The 22,328-nt window shown below is 37.9% G+C and overlaps 1 protein-coding gene and 2 long non-coding RNA genes across 3 annotated transcripts; 1 reads left to right on the plus strand and 2 right to left on the minus strand.

Moving 5' to 3' along the window:
* The first annotated feature begins 911 nt into the window (after positions 1-911).
* Positions 912-2,682, plus strand: LOC133031919 (uncharacterized). Its single transcript, XR_009684956.1, has 3 exons — positions 912-1,052; positions 1,912-1,974; positions 2,439-2,682. It is a non-coding gene; the product is annotated as an uncharacterized LOC133031919 (long non-coding RNA).
* A 7,599-nt stretch (positions 2,683-10,281) lies between these two features.
* On the minus strand, positions 10,282-11,292 carry LOC133032040 (uncharacterized). The gene is made up of 2 exons (XM_061105858.1): positions 10,785-11,292; positions 10,282-10,664 (listed from the first exon to the last, which is right to left on the minus strand). Exons 1-2 carry the CDS (start codon positions 11,290-11,292, stop codon positions 10,282-10,284), a joined length of 891 nt encoding a protein of 296 aa, XP_060961841.1.
* Positions 11,293-11,900: 608 nt separating this feature from the next.
* On the minus strand, positions 11,901-14,205 carry LOC133031913 (uncharacterized). Its single transcript, XR_009684953.1, has 2 exons — positions 13,539-14,205; positions 11,901-12,148 (listed from the first exon to the last, which is right to left on the minus strand). It is a non-coding gene; the product is annotated as an uncharacterized LOC133031913 (long non-coding RNA).
* Positions 14,206-22,328: the final 8,123 nt, after the last annotated feature.

A 22,328-nucleotide genomic window follows, 5' to 3' on the forward strand; every position in this document is an offset into this window, starting at 1 on the left:
GACCTTTTGAAATCCTTGAGAGGATAGGGCAAGTAGCGTACAGGTTGGCTATGCCCCCAGCGCTGGCAGCTGTACATGATGTGTTCCATGTTTCGATGCTTCGAAAATATGTCTCAGATTCGTCCCATATCCTGAGTTATGAAGCATTAGAACTACAACCAGATTTATCATATGAGGAACAACCGGTGCAAATACTTGACAGAAGGGAGAAAGTCTTGAGAAACAAGACAATTGCACTGGTGAAAGTGTTATGGAGGAACAGTAAAGTAGAAGAGGCAACCTGGGAACTCGAGACGGATATGCAGCAGAAATATCCAGAGTTGATTAGGTAAATTTCGGGACGAAATTTCTATAAGGAAGGGGTAATTGTAATACCCTGGAATTAAGGAAATGGATTAGCAAAGCCCTAACTAGTTAATTTAGTATTATTGTAGAATTATATTATATTATAATTTATTATATGCGAATTAATATGAGAAATGACATGTTAAGACCCCGTTGGTGAGTTAGGGGCATTTTAGTAATTTTGACCCGAGAAGGGTAAAACTGTGAATTTAATTTATTTATGTGCTTATGAACTATATTATTATATAGTATATCTGGCGTGTCCTTTTTCAGGTGTGTTCTGACAAGTTGGCGCGGTATAGTCACAATCGGGTATTTCGGGCTGAACCGGGTTCGGGGCCGAAATATAATTTTGGGATAAATTATTGGCATTTTATTTATGTGTGAATAATCTGAAATTATTTAAATATGTGTTATATATGAAATGAATTCAATGCCCTTGATTGTTTGAGTATGTGAGAAATGGCCCTAGGGGCAAAATGGTAAATTGTATTTTTGGATTTATTTTCAACTAAAGGCATTATTTGTAAAAAAAAATGAAATTCATTTTCTGCATTTACCTTAACCCTAAAACAGCCCCCTTCCCTCTCTCTCTCTCTATCTCTCTTTGTATTTGGTTGAAAAATTGGTGATTTGCTTGGTATACAAGCTTGAAATTGAAGAATTGTTTGAGGAGTTGTGGCTTGATCATTGCATTGAAGCTTGAGGTAGTTTTTCTATTGCTGAAATTTAATGAATTTGCTGCTGTGATTTTATGGTTGAAAAGCATGAAATAGGTTGGGATGGTCTTGAGATGCATGTTGGTGTTTTCTTGTTGGTTTGAGCATGTTTGTACTTGGATCTTTTGAATTGATGTTGGGTTAGGTTTAGACAGAATTTAAAAGGAATTTTATTGTGTTTTTATTCTGTTATTGAACTTTGAAATTAATTGTTCAAGTTCAAGTTCTTGAGCTTGAAGTTCTTGGTGATTTTGCTTAAGTTGGAGCTTTGAAGTTTATGATGTTTAATCTGAATTTTTGGAGTTTTTACCATTGGATTTTTAATGCATGAATTGTGTTTTAAGCTTTTGATTTAATTACTGGAAAATCTATTTAATGGATTTAAGTTTTGGTTGTGAAATGAGTTGAAATGGATGAGTTTTTGGGGCTGAAATTCATTGTTGAAGGCTGATTTTTAGTTGCTGGTTTTTGGTGTTGTTGGAGAGTGAATTAGGTGTAATTCCTCTCTAATTACTTGGTTTATGTTAGGTGAAAATTTGGTATGATTGTGGGTTGATATAGCATGAAAATTGGTGTTTTTGGATGCATTTTCGTGGCTGGAAACTGGGTTTCCTGGGTTTTTAAACCCAGTAGCCGCGACCATTTTTGGCAGCTTATTGTATTTTTTCGGGATTTTGTTTTGGTCATAACTTTTGACTCGGGACTCCGTTTGGGACGTTCTTTATATCGTTGGAAAGCTCGTTCCGAGCTCTATCTGAATATCTGGAATTTAAATGCCCAGTTTTTAATTTGTGGAAATAGATTTTGGGATTAACCCTATACTTGTGTATCCCGGAATTGTGACTAGGATTACCGGCACTTGGTCAGGAGCACCCGGGGATTTGGAATCTCCATATTTGTGGGACATCAGGTAAGACAGTAGTTAGCACGTAGAGATATGCGCAATGGCGCTTATATGGAATGTGATTTATATGAGAAACTAGAAACCGGGATTAGAGTTATTACTCTAAAGTGAGCGGTTTATTGGCTTAGGGTTATTACCCAAGTGAATTGTTAATATGTAATTGTTATGCCATGATGTATATAGCTGTATATTGAAGTAAAGGGTTATGTGTTCAAGGCATAATCAGGTTGGACTCGGTAACTAGAACCGAGATGAACTGTTCTAAGGCCTTATTGTAATTAGACGTGTGAGCGTAACACGTAGGTCTATGCCACATAGACATAAATAGGCGTGTGAGCGTAACACGCAGGTCTGTGTCATACAGACAAATATGAAATGGCATTATTATTATTTATGTGATGAGTTATATATGATTAACGATATATCTTACTGTCTTGCTGGGCTTGGCTCACGGGTGCTCTACTGTGCAGGAAAGGGTAAATCTATCTCTGATCAGCCATGAGTATGGGAGTTGGGCGATGTATGTACATGTTCGGGCCACACTAGACCAAGCGGGTTAGGGTCTACCTGCGTTGAAACTTTTGTAACTCTATTTTTGCCGCTTAGGTCGGCTAAGGAGAAAAGACTTGTAATATTTTGTAAAATGATTTTTTTGGGATCCCGAAACATGTAACTTTTGTTTGTAAGGTTAAAATTATTACAAGTTTATTTTCATTCCGTTTTCGTTTAAAGTTTTAATTTCCGCGCTTATTTTAAAACCAATCCCGTTGAGGGGATTAGGGTTTCTTAATCATATTGGGTAGCGTGCCTAAATCTTAGGGCGTTACATTCTTCTTCCTCAAGACACATATCAGTCCACTTTTCATGTAAATCCCCTCCATTACTACTGCTAGAAGCCATGATGTATCACACGAACAAAAACCAGGAAAACAGCAGAAAACAAAAAGACTATGCACTCAAACAAGAGCGACAAAAACACACTCAAACGAGAGCGACAAATAAAAAATAATTATTTATCAATATAATAAATAATAAATTAAAAAAATTATTCTAATAATAACTTTATTTATTAAAAAATATGTTATGATTTTTTCTTAATTTTATTTACCATATTATTTGTTAACGCAGATTTTCGTTAACTAAAATTGAGCCTCACAATATTGATTTCACAAAAAAAAAAAATAAATAAATAAAAGCTATAGAAAAATAACGTATGAACACAGGGTTTTTTTTACGTGGTTTTGTAGTTAAAATTTTGCATAGTCCATGAGTCAATCTTATTCAGATTCCTGATTATTGTTTTTTTTATGAACTCTCTTGTATGAGTTTTTTGTCCCTTTTTTTTGGTCCTGTTTGTCACTATTTATAATTACATAGTGGATAATTGATTACAAAGTTGACCAGAATATGATTACAGTAATTATCCCTGAAATTGTGGGATTTGATTACATATCACGTAGTGTAAATTCGGTTTATGATTTGAAAATCGTATAGCTATGATTTTTCCGCTTTTATTGGGTCAAAATAATCGTGTGTTAAACACATCTTTAACTGTTGTATCTGGAGATGTCTCGACAAAAACTTGGTTATAGTGATCCCAATAGCGAACTGGGACCATTCTTCCTTCCGAGGTCGACGATGTATGTCTTGTGTCGATCGCGGTTATTTACAAAGAATTCTTCTGACTCGCCAGGGTTGTAAGCCTCGCTCCCGTTAGCTGGATGAAGCTATAGGAAGTCTTCCCATAGCGAGATGGTCACCTCGCTTACTTGTTCTTGAGCCGATCCGACTTTTACACTTAGTTTGTTCATTGCACGCTAAGGACTTTCACGATTGATATGTGTCACTTTCTCGCTAATATACTAAGCGCCAGCTTGTACATTGATTCCTCGCCTAAGACCTTACAGTCAGCGAGTTACAAATATACTCTGACTCTTATGTAATTAATGAGTTATTCTATAAGAACAATTGCATCGATTTACATTCCCTTCATTTTGACACGTGTCCTTCATTGAGGTAGCAGCCAAATTTGGGTATAACAATTGCCCCTTAAAAAGTTATATTTAGTAAAAAGAGCTTTTAAATAATTACAGAGGTCATTTTTGCCAAAATCCTTTCATGGAAAAAATGCATCCTTTGTATCTAGCGGTTGTACAGTTTCGAGGATCATTATGAATCATCTCTTCATATTCTGCCCATCTTCCAACCGTTAGATTTCCCAATCTTAAGCTATCTTGTCACTGGATTTTGTGTATAAAAGGGCGGCTCAAGCTTGTTATTTTTCACAAACCTCTGGCTTTTTGGTGAGATCCATTTTCAGAATGGATCATTTCTTTCATGCTAGAATGTCACTTTTGAGTTCAGAAGTTCATCCTTTCGAACTTATAATAGTGTTATTTATTTATGCTAAAAAAAAAATAAACTATACTGTAACGCCCTAAGATTTAGGCACGCTACCCAATATGATTAAGAAACCCTAATCCCCTAAACGGGATTGGTTTTAAAATAAGCGCAGAAATTAAAACTTTAAACGAAAACGGAATGAAAATAAACTTGTAATAATTTTAACCTTACAAACAAAAGTTACATGTTTCGGGATCCCAAAAAAATCATTTTACAAAATATTACAAGTCTTTTCTCCTTAGCCGACCTAAGCGGCAAAAATAGAGTTACAAAAGTTTCAACGCTGGTAGACCCCAACCCGCTTGGTCTAGTGTGGCCCGAACATGTACATACATCGCCCAACTCCCATACTCATGGCTGATCAGAGATAGATTTACCCTTTCCTGCACAGTAGAGCACCCGTGAGCCAAGCCCAGCAAGACAGTAAGATATATCGTTAATCATATATAACTCATCACATAAATAATAATAATGCCATTTCATATTTGTCTGTATGACACAGACCTGCGTGTTACGCTCACACGCCTATTTATGTCTATGTGGCATAGACCTACGTGTTACGCTCACACGTCTAATTACAATAAGGCCTTAGAACGGTTCATCTCGGTTCTAGTTACCGAGTCCAACCCGATTATGCCTTGAACACATAACCCTTTACTTCAATATACAGCTATATACATCATGGCATAACAATTACATATTAACAATTCACTTGGGTAATAACCCTAAGCCAATAAACCGCTCACTTTAGAGTAATAACTCTAATCCCGGTTTCTAGTTTCTCATATAAATCACATTCCATATAAGCGCCATTGCGCATATCTCTACGTGCTAACTACTGTCTTACCTGATGTCCCACAAATATGGAGATTCCAAATCCCCGGGTGCTCCTGACCAAGTGCCGGTAATCCTAGTCACAATTCCGGGATACACAAGTATAGGGTTAATCCCAAAATCCATTTCCACAAATTAAAAACTGGGCATTTAAATTCCAGATATTCAGATAGAGCTCGGAACGAGCTTTCCAACGATATAAAGAACGTCCCAAACGGAGTCCCGAGTCAAAAGTTATGACCAAAACAAAAACCCGAAAAAAATACAATAAGCTGCCAAAAATGGCCGCGGCGACTGGGTTTAAAAACCCAGGAAACCCAGTTTCCAGCCACGAAAATGCATCCAAAAACACCAATTTTCATGCTATATCAACCCACAATCATACCAAACTTTCACCTAACATAAACCAAGTAATTAGAGAGGAATTACACCTAATTCACTCTCCAACAACACCAAAAACCAGCAACTAAAAATCAGCTTTCAACAATGAATTTCAGCCCCAAAAACTCATCCATTTCAACTCAATTCACAACCAAAACTTAAATCCATTAAATAGATTTTCCAGTAATTAAATCAAAAGCTTAAAACACAATTCATGCATTAAAAATCCAATGGTAAAAACCCCAAAAATTCAGATTAAACATCATAAACTTCAAAGCTCCAACTTAAGCAAAATCACCAAGAACTTCAAGCTCAAGAACTTGAACTTGAACAATTAATTTCAAAGTTCAATAACAGAATAAAAACACAATAAAATTCCTTTTAAATTCTGTCTAAACCTAACCCAACATCAATTCAAAAGATCCAAGTACAAACATGCTCAAATCAACAAGAAAACACCAACATGCATCTCAAGACCATCCCAACCTATTTCATGCTTTTCAACCATAAAATCACAGCAGCAAATTCATTAAATTTCAGCAATAGAAAAACTACCTCAAGCTTCAATGCAATGATCAAGCCACAACTCCTCAAACAATTCTTCAATTTCAAGCTTGTATACCAAGCAAATCACCAATTTTTCAACCAAATACAAAGAGATAGAGAGAGAGAGAGGAAAGGGGGCTGCTTTAGGGTTAAGGTAAATGCAGAAAATGAATTTCATTTTTTTACAAATAAGGCCTTTAGTTGAAAATAAATCCAAAAATACAAATTTACCATTTTGCCCCTAGGGCCATTTCTCACATACTCAAACAATCAAGGGCATTGAATTCATTTCATATATAACACATATTTAAATAATTTCAGATTATTCACACATAAATAAAATGCCAATAATTTATCCCAAAATTATATTTCGGCCCCGAACCCGGTTCAGCCCGAAATACCCGATTGTGACTATACCGCGCCAACTTGTCAGAACACACCTGAAAAAGGACACACCAGATATACTATATAATAATATAGTTCATAAGCACATAAATAAATTAAATTCACAGTTTTACCCTTCTCGGGTCAAAATTACTAAAATGCCCCTAACTCACCAACGGGGTCTTAACATGTCATTTCTCATATTAATTCGCATATAATAAATTATAATATAATATAATTCTACAATAATACTCAATTAACTAGTTAGGGCTTTGCTAATCCATTTCCTTAATTCCAGGGTATTACAATTACCCCTTCCTTATAGAAATTTCGTCCCGAAATTTACCTAAACAACTCTGGATATTTCTGCTGCATATCCGTCTCGAGTTCCCAGGTTGCCTCTTCTACTTTACTGTTCCTCCATAACACTTTCACCAGTGCAATTGTCTTGTTTCTCAAGACTTTCTCCCTTCTGTCAAGTATTTGCACCGGTTGTTCCTCATATGATAAATCTGGTTGTAGTTCTAATGCTTCATAACTCAGGATATGGGACGAATCTGAGACATATTTTCGAAGCATCGAAACATGGAACACATCATGTACAGCTGCCAGCGCTGGGGGCATAGCCAACCTGTACGCTACTTGCCCTATCCTCTCAAGGATTTCAAAAGGTCCAATGAACCTGGGGCTAAGTTTTCCTTTCTTACCAAAGCGCTTGATGCCTTTCACTGGCGATATTCGGAGAAACACCATGTCCCCGATCTGAAAATTAATATCCCGTCGCTTTGGATCAGCATAACTCTTCTGTCTGCTCTGAGCCGCGAGCATTCGCGCTCTAATTTTATCAACTGCCTCACTTGTTCTCTGAACAGCCTCGGGACCCAAGAACTTTCTTTCACCTACCTCATCCCAGTGAATAGGTGATCTACATTTTCTTCCATATAAAAGCTCATAAGGGGCCATCCTGATTGTTGCCTGATAGCTGTTGTTGTACGAGAACTCGATCAGGGGAAGGTACTTTACCCATGATCCTTCAAAGTCAAGCACACATGCCCGTAGCATGTCTTCTAAGATCTGAATAGTCCTCTCGGATTGTCCATCCGTCTGAGGATGAAATGCTGTGCTAAACTTTAACTGAGTTCCCATAGCTCGATGTAGACTCTCCCAAAATCTTGATGTGAATTTCGGATCTCTATCCGAAACAATGGACTTTGGGACACCATGAAGACGAACAATTTCTCTAACATATAACTCAGCATACTGATCAATGGAGAAGTTCGTTCGAACAGGCAAAAAGTGCGCTGACTTTGTAAACCTGTCCACTATGACCCATACAGAGTCGAACTGTCCCGTGGTTCTCGGCAAGCCTACCACAAAGTCCATAGCAATGTCTTCCCATTTCCACTCTGGGATATTCAATGGCTGCAGCAACCCTGCAGGCCTCTGATGTTCAGCCTTCACTTGCTGACAGGTAAGACACTTAGCAACAAACTCAGCGATGTCATTCTTCATGCTTGGCCACCAAAACATGGCCTTGAGGTCTTGATACATCTTCGTTGACCCCGGATGAACTGAGTAAGGAGTCGTATGAGACTCAGTCATAATCTCTCTTTTAATACCGTCATCCATAGGCACACAAACACGATTCATAAATCGTAACATTCCTGTTTCATCCACTGTAAAGTCACTAGTCTTCCCAGCCAAAACCCTATCTCGGGATTTCATTAACTCTGGATCTTGCAATTGTGCTTCTTTGATTCGCTCTAAAAGAGTAGATTGCAGGGTAATATTAGCCAACTGCCCTACAACCAACTCGATTTTAGCTCGGGTCATCTCATTTGCTAACTGCTGCGAGATTTGATTCACAGTATTTATCTGACTTTGCCCCTTCCTACTCAAGGCATCGGCAACCGCGTTGGCCTTACCAGGGTGATAAAGGATCTCACAATCATAATCCTTCACCAGTTCTAGCCAGCGTCTTTGTCTCATATTCAGGTCTCTCTGGGTAAAGAAGTATTTCAGACTTTTATGATCAGTGTATATCTCACATTTCTCGCCATATAAGTAATGCCGCCAAATCTTTAGCGCAAATACTACTGCCGCGAGTTCTAAGTCGTGAGTAGGGTACCTCTGCTCGTACTCCTTTAACTGCCGAGAAGCATAAGCTATTACCTTTCCAGCTTGCATAAGAACACAGCCGAGACCTTGTCTCGAGGCATCACAATAAACAACAAATTTTTCCTTATCTGAAGGAAGAGTTAGCACTGGAGCGGTAATCAAGCGCTGCTTTAACTCCAAAAAACTTTTCTCACACCGATCAGTCCAAACAAACTTCAAATTCTTTCGAGTCAACTCCGTTAAGGGTACAGCGATCTTTGAGAAACCCTCAACAAATCGACGATAATACCCAGCTAAGCCCAAAAAGCTTCTGACCTCAGTAGCCGATTTTGGTATTGGCCAATCCCGAACAGCTTCAATCTTGGCCGGGTCCACCATTATCCCATCCTTATCTACTATGTGCCCCAAGAAAGAGACACGAGATAACCAGAATTCACACTTTTTGAATTTAGCATAGAGCTTGTGGTCTCGTAATCGTTGCAATACAGATCTAAGATGCAACTCATGTTCCTCTTCCGATTCAGAATAAACCAAGATGTCATCAATAAACACGATCACACATCTATCCAGGTAATCCTTGAATACCCGATTCATAAGATCCATGAATGCCGCCGGGGCATTGGTGAGTCCAAAAGACATCACTAGAAATTCATAATGTCCATACCGAGTACGGAAAGCAGTTTTCGGGACATCTTCCTCTCGAATTCTCAGCTGATGATAGCCTGAGCGAAGATCGATCTTGGAGAAGACCATCTTCCCTTTCAGTTGATCAAAAAGATCATCAATTCGAGGTAAAGGATATTTGTTCTTGATGGTAAGCTTATTCAACTCTCGGTAATCAATACACATTCGCAGAGACCCGTCTTTCTTCTTCACAAATAATACTGGAGCACCCCAAGGAGAGTAACTCGGCCTAATGAATCCCAGATTCAGTAGTTCTTGTAGTTGTATCTTCAATTCTTTTAATTCCCGCTGGAGCCATTCGATACGGTGCCTTTGATACTGGTTCCGCTCCGGAACCAACTCAATTACAAATTCAATCTCCCGGGTAGGTGGCAATCCCGGTAGATCTTCTGGAAAGACGTCAAGAAACTCGCATACCAATCTTGTACTCTCAGGTCCAGATGTCACAGGTTGGCTGGTATCCACTGCAGTAACTATGAATCCCAGACAACCTCTGCTCATCAGGTCCTTAGCTTTCAAAAGTGTTATTCTTGGTATGCGTGCCCCCTGAACTTTACCCACAAACACTGTTGGGTTGGCACTATCAGGCTCAAACACCACCATCTTCCGCTTGCAGTCAATCGTTGCCCCATACTTAGACAGAAAATCCATTCCCAGGATTATATCAAAATCAGACAGTTGCAATTCTATTAGATTGGCGGTTAATTCACAACCGTCAATCCAGAAGGACAAGGACCGAATCCACCTAGTGGATACTATAAGGTCTCCCGAAGGTAAAAGGGTACCAAACCCCGAAGCATAAATATCACATGGTTTATCGAAATTTTCAATTACTCTACTTGACACATAAGAGTGGGTAGCTCCCGAATCAAACAATACAGTATAAGAACAACCATTTATAGACAACTGACTTGTCACCACTGACGGACTAGCATCAGCATCAGCCTGAGTCATGGTAAAAAGTTACCTCAGGTTTTGTGTAGTATTCTTCTTAGGTTCCTCTTTCTTGGCCTGAGGACAATCTTCGATAAAGTGGCTCACCATGCCACACTGGAAGCATATCTTGGCCCAACATTCACCCTGATGGTGCTTCTTGCATTTAGGACACCCGGGATAAGACCTGAATGAAGATCCGCGGCCCTGGCGGCCACCTCTGTTTCCCTGAAACTTCCTGTTACCCCCTGATGTTCCGGAAGCATCAACCTTTCGTTTGTGATCAGTGTTACCACTGTCGGTCCCTTTACTGATATTACCACTAGCAGCAGGGTTTGATGCCGTGACAACATCCTTTGCAGTCTGCTCCTTTATTACCTGATGCTCAGCCTCCTCAGCAATTAAGGCTAGCTCTACCACTTTCTTGTACAAAGTGTCATGAGTAGTGGTAATCTTCAAGTCCCGACTGATTGTGGCATTCAGTCCTCTCACATATTTCTGTTTCCTGGTGAAATCTGTGGGCACCAGATCACCAGCAAACTTGGACAGCCGATCAAACTCTAGAGTGTATTCGGCCACAGACATCTTCCCCTGAGTTAATTTCACAAAGTCTTCCATGTGTGAAGTCCTCACAGCGATGTTATAAAATTTTTCTTCAAACAAATTCTTAAACTCATCCCAAGTCATTGCATTGACATCACGAGTCTGTCCCACAATATCCCACCAGACGCGGGCATGATCTTGTAACATGAAAGCTGCACAATTCACTCTCTCTGTTCCCGTCACTCCCATATTATCAAGGATACGGGTGATTGTACTCATCCATTGCTCAGCTTTAATTATGTCAGTACCTCCCAGAAAAGTAGGAGGTTGCAGCTTCACAAACCGCTCAAACACGGAATCTCTATGCGGCATCATAAACCCCTGGTTACCCACCACTGGCACAGGCACTGGTGGTAACACTTGCTCAACAGGGGCAGCCGGTGCCGGTTGCCTTAATCGACGCAACTCTTCCTCTTGACGAAGTATGATACCTCGCATTTCATGGAACATCTGCTGCTAGTCAGCAGGAGGATTAGCATTGCCAACCCCCGCATTATCCCCCGGATTCTGCGGAGGTGCAGGCGGTGCCGGTGGATTGGTTTGGTCTACACCATGCTCTACTTGCTCGCCCTGTGGTCTAGATGATTGCGGAGGGTCCATTTTTACAAGTACCCCTGTAACCAACAACCCCAGCGAGTTAAGCACCAATACCACACTTATGCATTTATTACCTTAAACCCTAACTCAACTATTTACTTCATATAATTAAACACTTAACATATAGCATTTTAAGCATGGCATCATATATCACATAAATACTCTAGATGCTTACATACTGCCTAAAATGGAAAGCGGTAAATAATTGATCAAATAAGCAGTAAAGTATTTACTCTCAACACTTACTGCACCATGAGTCGAGCTTATCTCTGACGATGATTGTACATGTTCGACCGGTCTACAGGAAATTTAAAAACCTTGGCGCTCTGATACCAAACTGTAACGCCCTAAGATTTAGGCACGCTACCCAATATGATTAAGAAACCCTAATCCCCTAAACGGGATTGGTTTTAAAATAAGCGCAGAAATTAAAACTTTAAACGAAAACGGAATGAAAATAAACTTGTAATAATTTTAACCTTACAAACAAAAGTTACATGTTTCGGGATCCCAAAAAAAATCATTTTACAAAATATTACAAGTCTTTTCTCCTTAGCCGACCTAAGCGGCAAAAATAGAGTTACAAAAGTTTCAACGCTGGTAGACCCCAACCCGCTTGGTCTAGTGTGGCCCGAACATGTACATACATCGCCCAACTCCCATACTCATGGCTGATCAGAGATAGATTTACCCTTTCCTGCACAGTAGAGCACCCGTGAGCCAAGCCCAGCAAGAAGACAAGAAGATATATCGTTAATCATATATAACTCATCACATAAATTATAATAATGCCATTTCATATTTGTCTGTATGACACAGACCTGCGTGTTACGCTCACACGCCTATTTATGTCTATGTGGCATAGACCTACGTGTTACGCTCACACGTCTAATTACAATAAGGCCTTAGAACGGTTCATCTCGGTTCTAGTTACCGAGTCCAACCCGATTATGCCTTGAACACATAACCCTTTACTTCAATATACAGCTATATACATCATGGCATAACAATTACATATTAACAATTCACTTGGGTAATAACCCTAAGCCAATAAACCGCTCACTTTAGAGTAATAACTCTAATCCCGGTTTCTAGTTTCTCATATAAATCACATTCCATATAAGCGCCATTGCGCATATCTCTACGTGCTAACTACTGTCTTACCTGATGTCTCACAAATATGGAGATTCCAAATCTCCGGGTGCTCCTGACCAAGTGACGGTAATCCTAGTCACAATTCCGGGATACACAAGTATAGGGTTAATCCCAAAATCCATTTCCACAAATTAAAAACTGGGCATTTAAATTCCAGATATTCAGATAGAGCTCGGAACGAGCTTTCCAACGATATAAAGAACGTCCCAAACGGAGTCCCGAGTCAAAAGTTATGACCAAAACAAAAACCCGAAAAAAATACAATAAGCTGCCAAAAATGGCCGCGGCTACTGGGTTTAAAAACCCAGGAAACCCAGTTTCCAGCCACGAAAATGCATCCAAAAACACCAATTTTCATGCTATATCAACCCACAATCATACCAAACTTTCACCTAACATAAACCAAGTAATTAGAGAGGAATTACACCTAATTCACTCTCCAACAACACCAAAAACCAGCAACTAAAAATCAGCTTTCAACAATGAATTTCAGCCCCAAAAACTCATCCATTTCAACTCAATTCACAACCAAAACTTAAATCCATTAAATAGATTTTCCAGTAATTAAATCAAAAGCTTAAAACACAATTCATGCATTAAAAATCCAATGTTAAAAACCCCAAAAATTCAGATTAAACATCATAAACTTCAAAGCTCCAACTTAAGCAAAATCACCAAGAACTTCAAGCTCAAGAACTTGAACTTGAACAATTAATTTCAAAGTTCAATAACAGAATAAAAACACAATAAAATTCCTTTTAAATTCTGTCTAAACCTAACCCAACATCAATTCAAAAGATCCAAGTACAAACATGCTCAAATCAACAAGAAAACACCAACATGCATCTCAAGACCATCCCAACCTATTTCATGCTTTTCAACCATAAAATCACAGCAGCAAATTCATTAAATTTCAGCAATAGAAAAACTACCTCAAGCTTCAATGCAATGATCAAGCCACAACTCCTCAAACAATTCTTCAATTTCAAGCTTGTATACCAAGCAAATCACCAATTTTTCAACCAAATACAAAGAGATAGAGAGAGAGAGAGGAAAGGGGGCTGCTTTAGGGTTAAGGTAAATGCAGAAAATGAATTTCATTTTTTTACAAATAAGGCCTTTAGTTGAAAATAAATCCAAAAATACAAATTTACCATTTTGCCCCTAGGGCCATTTCTCACATACTCAAACAATCAAGGGCATTGAATTCATTTCATATATAACACATATTTAAATAATTTCAGATTATTCACACATAAATAAAATGCCAATAATTTATCCCAAAATTATATTTCGGCCCCGAACCCGGTTCAGCCCGAAATACCCGATTGTGACTATACCGCGCCAACTTGTCAGAACACACCTGAAAAAGGACACACCAGATATACTATATAATAATATAGTTCATAAGCACATAAATAAATTAAATTCACAGTTTTACCCTTCTCGGGTCAAAATTACTAAAATGCCCCTAACTCACCAACGGGGTCTTAACATGTCATTTCTCATATTAATTCGCATATAATAAATTATAATATAATATAATTCTACAATAATACTCAATTAACTAGTTAGGGCTTTGCTAATCCATTTCCTTAATTCCAGGGTATTACATATACCCTCAATTCTTATATATATATGAAAATTCTCCAATTTTTTTTATAAGTTTTTCCGTCGCCCGTCGGTATATATAGAAGCTATCAATACAGGACTATCAATGAACACAAAGATATTTTGGGTACAAAGTCTTGCAAAGCTTAAGCCATGAAAATGGCCTTAGGATCTTTATTTATAGGCAAAGAGATTACATAAAAGAAGAGTTGTTACAACAGTTGAGACTGTAACTAACTCTGACAGAAATGCAGAAAATAACAGAATGGGATTTTTAACTAACTCTGTACTGTAATATCCCCCTCAAACGAAATTGTGTAGAACACAATTGAAGTTTGGTTTAGAGATAGAGGAATCTGTCTTTGCTCAATGCCTTGGTCAAGATATCAGCCACTTGGTCTATGGAAGGGACATATCGAACCTCAATTGTCTTGGCAAAAATAAGATCTCGAACGAAGTGCAAGTCAATTTCAATGTGTTTCGATCGAGCGTGAAACACAAGATTGACAGCTAGACTCGCAGCTCCTTGGTTGTCAACCCATATGATTGGGGAAGATGGTAGAGAAACATGGAGCTTTGAAAGAACAGAATTGATCCATTTGACTTCAGCAACACAATTCGCCAAGGCACGGAACTCACTTTCCGTGCTTGAACGAGCAACCACAAGTTGTTTCTTAGCAAACCAGGAGACAAGGTTGCCTCCAAAGAATACAGCATAACCACCGGTTGAACGACGATCATCAGGGAAACTTGCCCAATCAGCATCCGAGTAAGCTTGTATACACAGTCGAAGAGCAGGTTTGATTAAGAGTCCTTCATTGATGGAGCCTTTGAGATATCGAAACAATCTCTTACATGCCTCACAGTGAATTGTGGTGGGAGCATGAATGAACTGACTCAACTTGTTGACGATAAAAGCAATGTCTGGCCTAGTTGACGTTAAGTACTGTAGTGCACCAAGTGTGCTGCGATACAAGCTTTGGTCTGAAAATGGTTCACCACTGGTGAGGGAAAGTTGCTGAGCTGAATTGGTTGGTGAGGGTCACGGCTTGACACCATCCATGTGAAGCTTTGTTAATAATTCGGAGATGTACTTGTTCTGAGAAAGATGCATACCCGAGGCTGTCCTGTGAACTTCAACACCTAAAAAGTAGTGCAAAGCACCAAGATTTTTGATATAGAACTCAGTGTTGAGATCAGTAATTAGCTGGCTGATGAGAACATGATTAGGGCCTGTTATTAGTATGTCATCGACATAAACTAATAGGTAGATTATATCACAACCAGATCCATTAACAAAGAGAGAGTTGTCAGATTTGGAAGGAGAGAATCCCTTGTGGCAGAGTGTTTGTTTGAGCTTGTCATTCTAGGCTCGTGGGGCTTGCTTCAGACCATAGAGAGCCTTATGTAGGAGGCAGACATGTGTTGGTTGTGTAGGGTTTACATAGCCAGGGGGCTGCTGCATGTAAACAGTCTCATTGAGTGTCCCATTAAGAAATGCATTGGATACATCAAGTTGTTGAACCGGCCATTGAAAGGATACAACAAGTGTGAGAAGAAGCCGAACTGTTGTGGGCTTGACAACTGGACTAAATGTCTCAGTGTAGTCTATACTAGGTGTTTGAGAGTAGCCCTTTGCAACAAGTGTTGGAAATTATTTTACCAGGATCTTAGATCTACTCACAAGTATGTTGATTAACACCCTAAATATGAACTTCTAAAACGATTATGAAATAAACACATATAAAGTATGAGAAACCTTACATTGGGTGCAGCGGAATTAAATGTCTCCTTCCGTTCAGATCTCTAACCCTTGTATCATTTCTGTCGCAGAGTATTATCAAGATCTGAACCTGGATCTCTTTCTCTCCTTCTTTAGTGCTGAAACTCCTTCTTGTTGAATGTCTTTCTTCACGATCTTCCTCACTATGATTGAGGTATCACTTGCTGTGTGTGGGCACTACTCTAATCACTAAGTGGTTCGAAATTTCAAGGAAGAAGAAAGAGAAGAAGGTGGCGACTATGTATAGAGAGAGAAGGCTCAAGTTTTTCTCTGAAGGAAAAAGTAGAAAGTTAAGTGTAAATTTCCTGAAGCCTTCACTATCTATTTATAGCATTCCAGTAGGGTTAGGTTTGAATTATTTGGCATTAAAATAATGAAAATATCAGATGAAAAACCCTATAAAAGTGGCCGGCCCTAGGCAATATGGATTTGGGCCTCACTTTTTGCAATTTTGCAGTTTTATCATTTCTGCATCTCATTTTCTCAAAAACGCCAATTTTCTAATTCAACCATTTAAATGCCAATTCTAACTATTTAATAACTATAAATAATTATTAAATAATATTGTCATTTATCATATTTATTAATTGAACCATACAAAGTATCATAATTAACAAATATGCCCCTAAAACTCTTTCTTTACAATTTCGACCTTACTTAGTGAAAAATTCACAAATAGACATAGTCAAATTTGAGAATTATAATTGATTAATCAAAACCAATCATATGAGTCTTACAAGCAATATTATCTCAACTAGTGGGGGGACCGTGGGTCTATATAACTGAGCTTCCAATAAGCAGATCAAGAATTTATAACCTAAATTCACTGACTTATTAATTCTTCGTTGAATCCACGCATAGAACTTAGAATTGCACTCTCAGTATATAGAATGCTCTATATGTTCCACCATATAGACACATCATTAGTTATCCATTGTTATAATCCTAATTTGATCAATGATCCTCTATATGAATGATCTACACTGTAAAGGGATTAGATTACCGTTACACCCTACAATGTATTTTATCCTTAAAACACTTAACCCCGTATAAATGATATTTCAGCTTATGTGAAATGAGTACTCCACTATTTATTTTTCGTTTGGTCAAGCTCGAAGGAGATCATCCTTTACTTACTATTCGCCAGATAGAAGCTATAGATTCCATGTTTATGTTAGCGCTCCCACTCAATTGCACTACCGTGTTCCCAAAATGTACGTATCACCCTGACCAAAAAGTAGGCTTAACTAACAAATCAAAGAACACAAATAGCCTCTTGAGATTGAGCCTAATCATAATAGGATTAAGATCATTTGATCTAGGATCAACTAGGCGATATTGACTTGAATAGATATTACGGTAAGTTTAATAAATCTAAGTCAAAGTTCAATATCGGTCCCTTCCGATGCATACTCCATGCATCCAACCTGAGCTTTACTTTAACTAATGCTCTGGAAAGAACATAGCATTTCTCCAAATGCAAGTAAACTCTGTTGTAGATTATCATATCAGTAAAACCCTGTGTCTGATAAATCTAGGAAACTTTATTCACATAGTCATCTTTACTTTCCAAAGTGTTGACAGCACAATAAACAGGATCAAGTATGTGAAAAAGGTTTCAGATGAATTTATAAATTGATAACTCTATGAAAATAGAGTTATTTGGCTCTTTTTGTCTATTAAATTAGTTTTGTTCTTAAGCATTTTTAGCTTATTAAAATAATTTTTACTTAGTTTTATTTAGTTTTCCATAAATCTTAATTTTAATATTTTTTAGATTAATTTTGTAATATTTTGTCAAGTTTATTTAGTTTCCCATTGTAAAAATTTTATTCTCAATATTGTGTTATTTGTAGAAATTAAATGTAATTATGGAGTCAAATTATGGTTAAAAGTTAAAAAAAATAAAACTAAAGTGGTAAATTTAAATGAGAAACTCTAATGTGCTCAATATAAGAAAAAGATTTGATGCATCCACATCAATGTCCAACTAGAGAGTGCCACTTCACAAGTTTATTTAAAGCTCCATTATTTGTTGAATCATAAGTTGCCATTTGTCTAAGTCTTGGTTCTTCCTTTGTAATTACATATTTCCTTTATTGTATTTGTTGAAAGAAAAGAAAAAGAAGGTGAAGATGTTAGGCTAAAATTAGTCTAAGTTTCGGGACATATTTTCGGTTACTTTTCACTCTTTGTTTCTAGTTTTAGGGCTATTTTACGCTTGATTCTTTTGTTTCAGGTCCCCGGGTGTTTAAAGAAAGTATTTACAAGAATTGAGGACAAGTGGTGAAAGAATTGAGAAGAAAAACCAAAAAAATATGTTGCTGCCAAATCCCATCGCGACGGGACAATATCCCCGTTGCGACGGGGATTGGCAGAGAGAAGTTCGAGACAAAGTTGCTTAACCTCGTCGCGACGGGGGCATTGCCAGTCGCGACGGGGACCCCAGTGACGGGATTTTTGGACAGTTTTGTAATTTCACGAATTTTAAAGATGAGACTTGGTTTAAATAGAGGGAGTTCGTGAAAATTAGGGTTTATTCAGATTTGAAGCCCTAGAAACGAAGAAGGAGGCGTGAACATAAATAGAAGAGGCGGCTGGGTCTTTTTGGAGCCCTGATGCCTACAGCAACCAAAGAGGAAATAATGAAGAAAAAGAAAAGAAAAAAAAATAGAAAAGAGAGAGAGAGAGTTTTATTTAGGGTTTTAATTTAGCATTTTTAATTTTGAGATTGGCAAAAATCAAGAGGAAGAAGAAGAGCGATTTGGAGAAGAAACTTAGAGTCTTGTGACAAGCTCTAAATGGGTTTTTATTTCTATCTTTCTTTTCTTTTAAATTTTGTAATTTTTGCACAATCTATTATGAGTTAATTTTCTTTTTGCTAGAATTATTTTCTTGACTTAAATTGTGATTTGATATTTTGTTGCTATGTTTTAGTGAATTGGTTTTGTTCATTCAAGTGTGTTTATTGTGCAATTGCTTACTTTTGCTTGATCACCATTAGTAGGTACTAGCTAATCTTAATTTTAGAAAAAATAGGGTTAGTGGAATTGCTTGAATGATGCATGAATATCAACTTAGAAAAGTGTGATTTGTAAATAGCATAGGAATGTGTTATTTACCTTGTATGGCTTGAAGAAATTGTGCTTAAATTGGTATTCTTAAAATTAATTGGGCATAGGAATATGTTAATTAATTAGAGAATCAAACCATAAATACTTTGGAAAAAGGATTATGACACTTTAGATTCCTAGTTGACATCATCAATTTGCAACAATACTCATTTGCACCATTATATCAACTTTGCATTTTTTTAGGTCAATTTAATAGTTCTAGCTTGTTTTCTTCATAGTTTGCGTTTATTAATTTTTACATATTCTCAACAATTTATTTTATTTTTATTTGAACCAATTTGTGAGTAATTAGTTTTATAAATCAATTTCCAATTTTCAATCCCTGTGGAGACGATACTCGATTTATCACTTTATTACTTGTTACGATTGTGTATACTTGCGTACACAATTTTTCACAACATAAATCAAATTGACAAGCAATTGATAAGATGAACCAAAACATACAAATGAATGAAAAATACTTCTGTTTCTTTATTGATGTTGAATAAAATGGATTACATTGAAATGGAGTTTTATTTAGGGCATAAAACCCAACAACAGGTCTAGACTTAGATCTGTCAAGGGAGCCATTTGCATTTATTTTGATCTTGTGTACCCATTTGTTCCCAACAATTGTCATGTGTGGTTGATATGGAACTAAGGTCCAAGTTTTATTTCTTCTAAGAGCATGCATCTCATTATCCATGGACTTGTGCCATTTAGGATCAGCAAGGGTCTGTTTGAGAGAAGTTGGTGTTGTTGGGAGTAAGGATTCTGGTAAAGGGTAGTTAGTGGATAGATAGGCTTTGGATTTGTACACTCCACTCTTGGATCGTGTTTCCATTGGGTGAATGCTGGGAATAGCAGGTGGGTTGGGTGGAGGGCCTGTATGAGTGTTTGTGGGAGAAGGAGTATTATGTGGAGATTGAGATGCAGATGGTTGCTGAGATGGGGAGACTGCTACAGATGGTTGCTGCATAACAGGAGGCTCACTAGAACAATTTTCCTCAGACAAAACAGGAGTTGAGTGAGACACTAAAGTAGGGGTGGTGAAATTGACTGTTGGAAAAGGAGAAGTGAAGGAAGATTGTACCTGATCTGTTGATGTTGTAGCAGAGGCAGGATACTCTTCTTCATTGAAGATGACATTATGAGCAATGTAAATTTGGCTCTCTTTGTTCTCACAAATATAGCCTTTGTGATGTAAGCTATAGCCGAGGAAGATGCACTTGGTGGATCTCAGATTTAATTTGTTAGGCAAGTAAGGTCTGAGATGTGGATAGCATGCACAACCAAAGCATTTGAGGAAGTTGTAGTCTGGCAGCTTGTGAAAGAGACACTCATAGGGAGATATATTGCCAATGACAGAAGTGGGGAGTCTGTTAATTGTAAAAACAACTGTGTTAAAAGCATGCCACCAATATTCTAAGGACAAACCTGATTGTGCAAGTAGAGTGAGTCCCGTTTCAGTAATGTGACGATGTTTCCTTTCTGCTCGTCCATTTTCTTCATGGTCATGTGGACATGGATGCTGAAATTGAATCCCATGCTGTGTGAGGAATGATGCAAAAGACCTATACTCACCTCCCCAATCGGATCGGACAGTCTTTATGGGAAGTTAAAATTGTTTTTCAGCCAAAGTTTTGAACTGAAGAAAGGTAGAGTATGCTTCAGATTTGATATGGAGGGGGAAAATCCAAGTAAATCGGCTAAAGTCATCAATAAAGTGTATATAATACCTATAACCATCGCTAGAGACTATATGAGAGGGGCCCCAAACATCTGTATGAATTAGTTATAGAGGTTGGGAGGCTCTAGAGTTGGATATAGGGTAGGGAAGTTTGTGGCTTTTTCCTTGTTGGCAGGCTTCACAAAAGGCAAGATTTTTAATGGAGCCCGAGTATTTCAATTGGGATAAAACTCTTGTGAGTGTGTGCAAAGCAGGGTGTCCAAGTTTTGAATTCCATTTATTAACATCAATTGTTTTTGCTACATTAAAGGCAATAGGAGCATCAGAAATAGAAGGAGCAAGAAGAACATTTTTATTATTATTGTTTGAAAGATTACAATCAGTAGAGATAGTGGGAACTGTCTCATTATTACAGACTTTGGATGAGGAAATTTGAGTATTATGACAACTATAATTGTTGCTAGGTTGCTTAGATGCTAAATGGCATTCAATCTGAACTTGAGGATGAGGAAAAGTGTGATGAGAGAGCATGTACATGCCATCTTTCTCCCTTCCTTTAAGCAGGACTTTCCCTCCTTAACAAAACGGCAAGAGGAGTGAAATTCAAGAAATACTTGTTATCTTTGGTAAGCTTTGAGACACTAACAAGGTTTTTCGTAATATTAGGGACTTTCAAAATTGAATTAAGTTCTAAAGAATGGGAAGAACTAGATGATGGCAAGAAAGAATGACTGAGGTGAGTAATAGGAAGTCTCTTACCATTGCCCACAACTAATGTTTCAGACCCGGAATAAGGAATTTCAGTGTCAAAGTTTTCCATGCCTTGTGCAATGTGATTCGTGGCCCCTGTATTTGCGTACCAGTCATGATCAGCACCAAAATCAGGAACTCTAGTGGAGGAGTGAGCCTGGGGTGGGTCATTGTCATCAATCTCAATAAGAAAGGCTTTGGCTTCATTCATTCTTGGTGTAACAAAGTCTTTATCGAAGCGCTAATGACATACAGCTACAGTATGACCCAACTTGTGACAAACTTGACACAAGAGTCTTGGCTGATTGTACCCAGACCTTCCATATGGCCTATTTGGGGGTCTGGAGTTGGGGAAGTTGTTCGAACCACGCCCAGAGAACCCAGTCGATCTTGGAACACCATTGTTGTACGATCTTTGATTGGACATAGAGAGATTAGCAACCATTTTGGTGGAGAGTTCCCCAATATTGTAATGGCGTTCAAGGCGACTTTCATGAGTGAGCAGTAGAGATTGTATGAATTCAAAAGAAAGATTGTCAACAAGACTAGTAACATGTACGACGACAGGATCAAATTCGGGTCCTAGCCCATTCAACAGGTGCATAACAAGATCACTCTCATCCAAAGGATGACCTGTAATAGACAAAGAATCAGCTTGCAATTTTACTTTATCATAATAATCAGATATAGAAAGATTGCCTTTGGTGATGGTAGACAATTAGGATTTTATTTGAAGAACTCGAGCTTTAGATTGACTGACATATCTTTGTTCGAG

Source organism: Cannabis sativa, chromosome X, assembly GCF_029168945.1.
Source record: "Cannabis sativa cultivar Pink pepper isolate KNU-18-1 chromosome X, ASM2916894v1, whole genome shotgun sequence".
NCBI lineage: Eukaryota > Viridiplantae > Streptophyta > Magnoliopsida > Rosales > Cannabaceae > Cannabis > Cannabis sativa.

Bases quoted from the DNA above. Each gene is read 5' to 3' on its own strand.
- LOC133032040 (XM_061105858.1), bottom strand. From the start codon at position 11,292: ATGCGAGGTATCATACTTCGTCAAGAGGAAGAGTTGCGTCGATTAAGG. The intron at 10,665-10,784 runs GTGATCTGGTGC...AGAAAGTGGTAG, and splicing joins TCGGCTGTCCAAGTTTGCTG to AGCTAGCCTTAATTGCTGAG.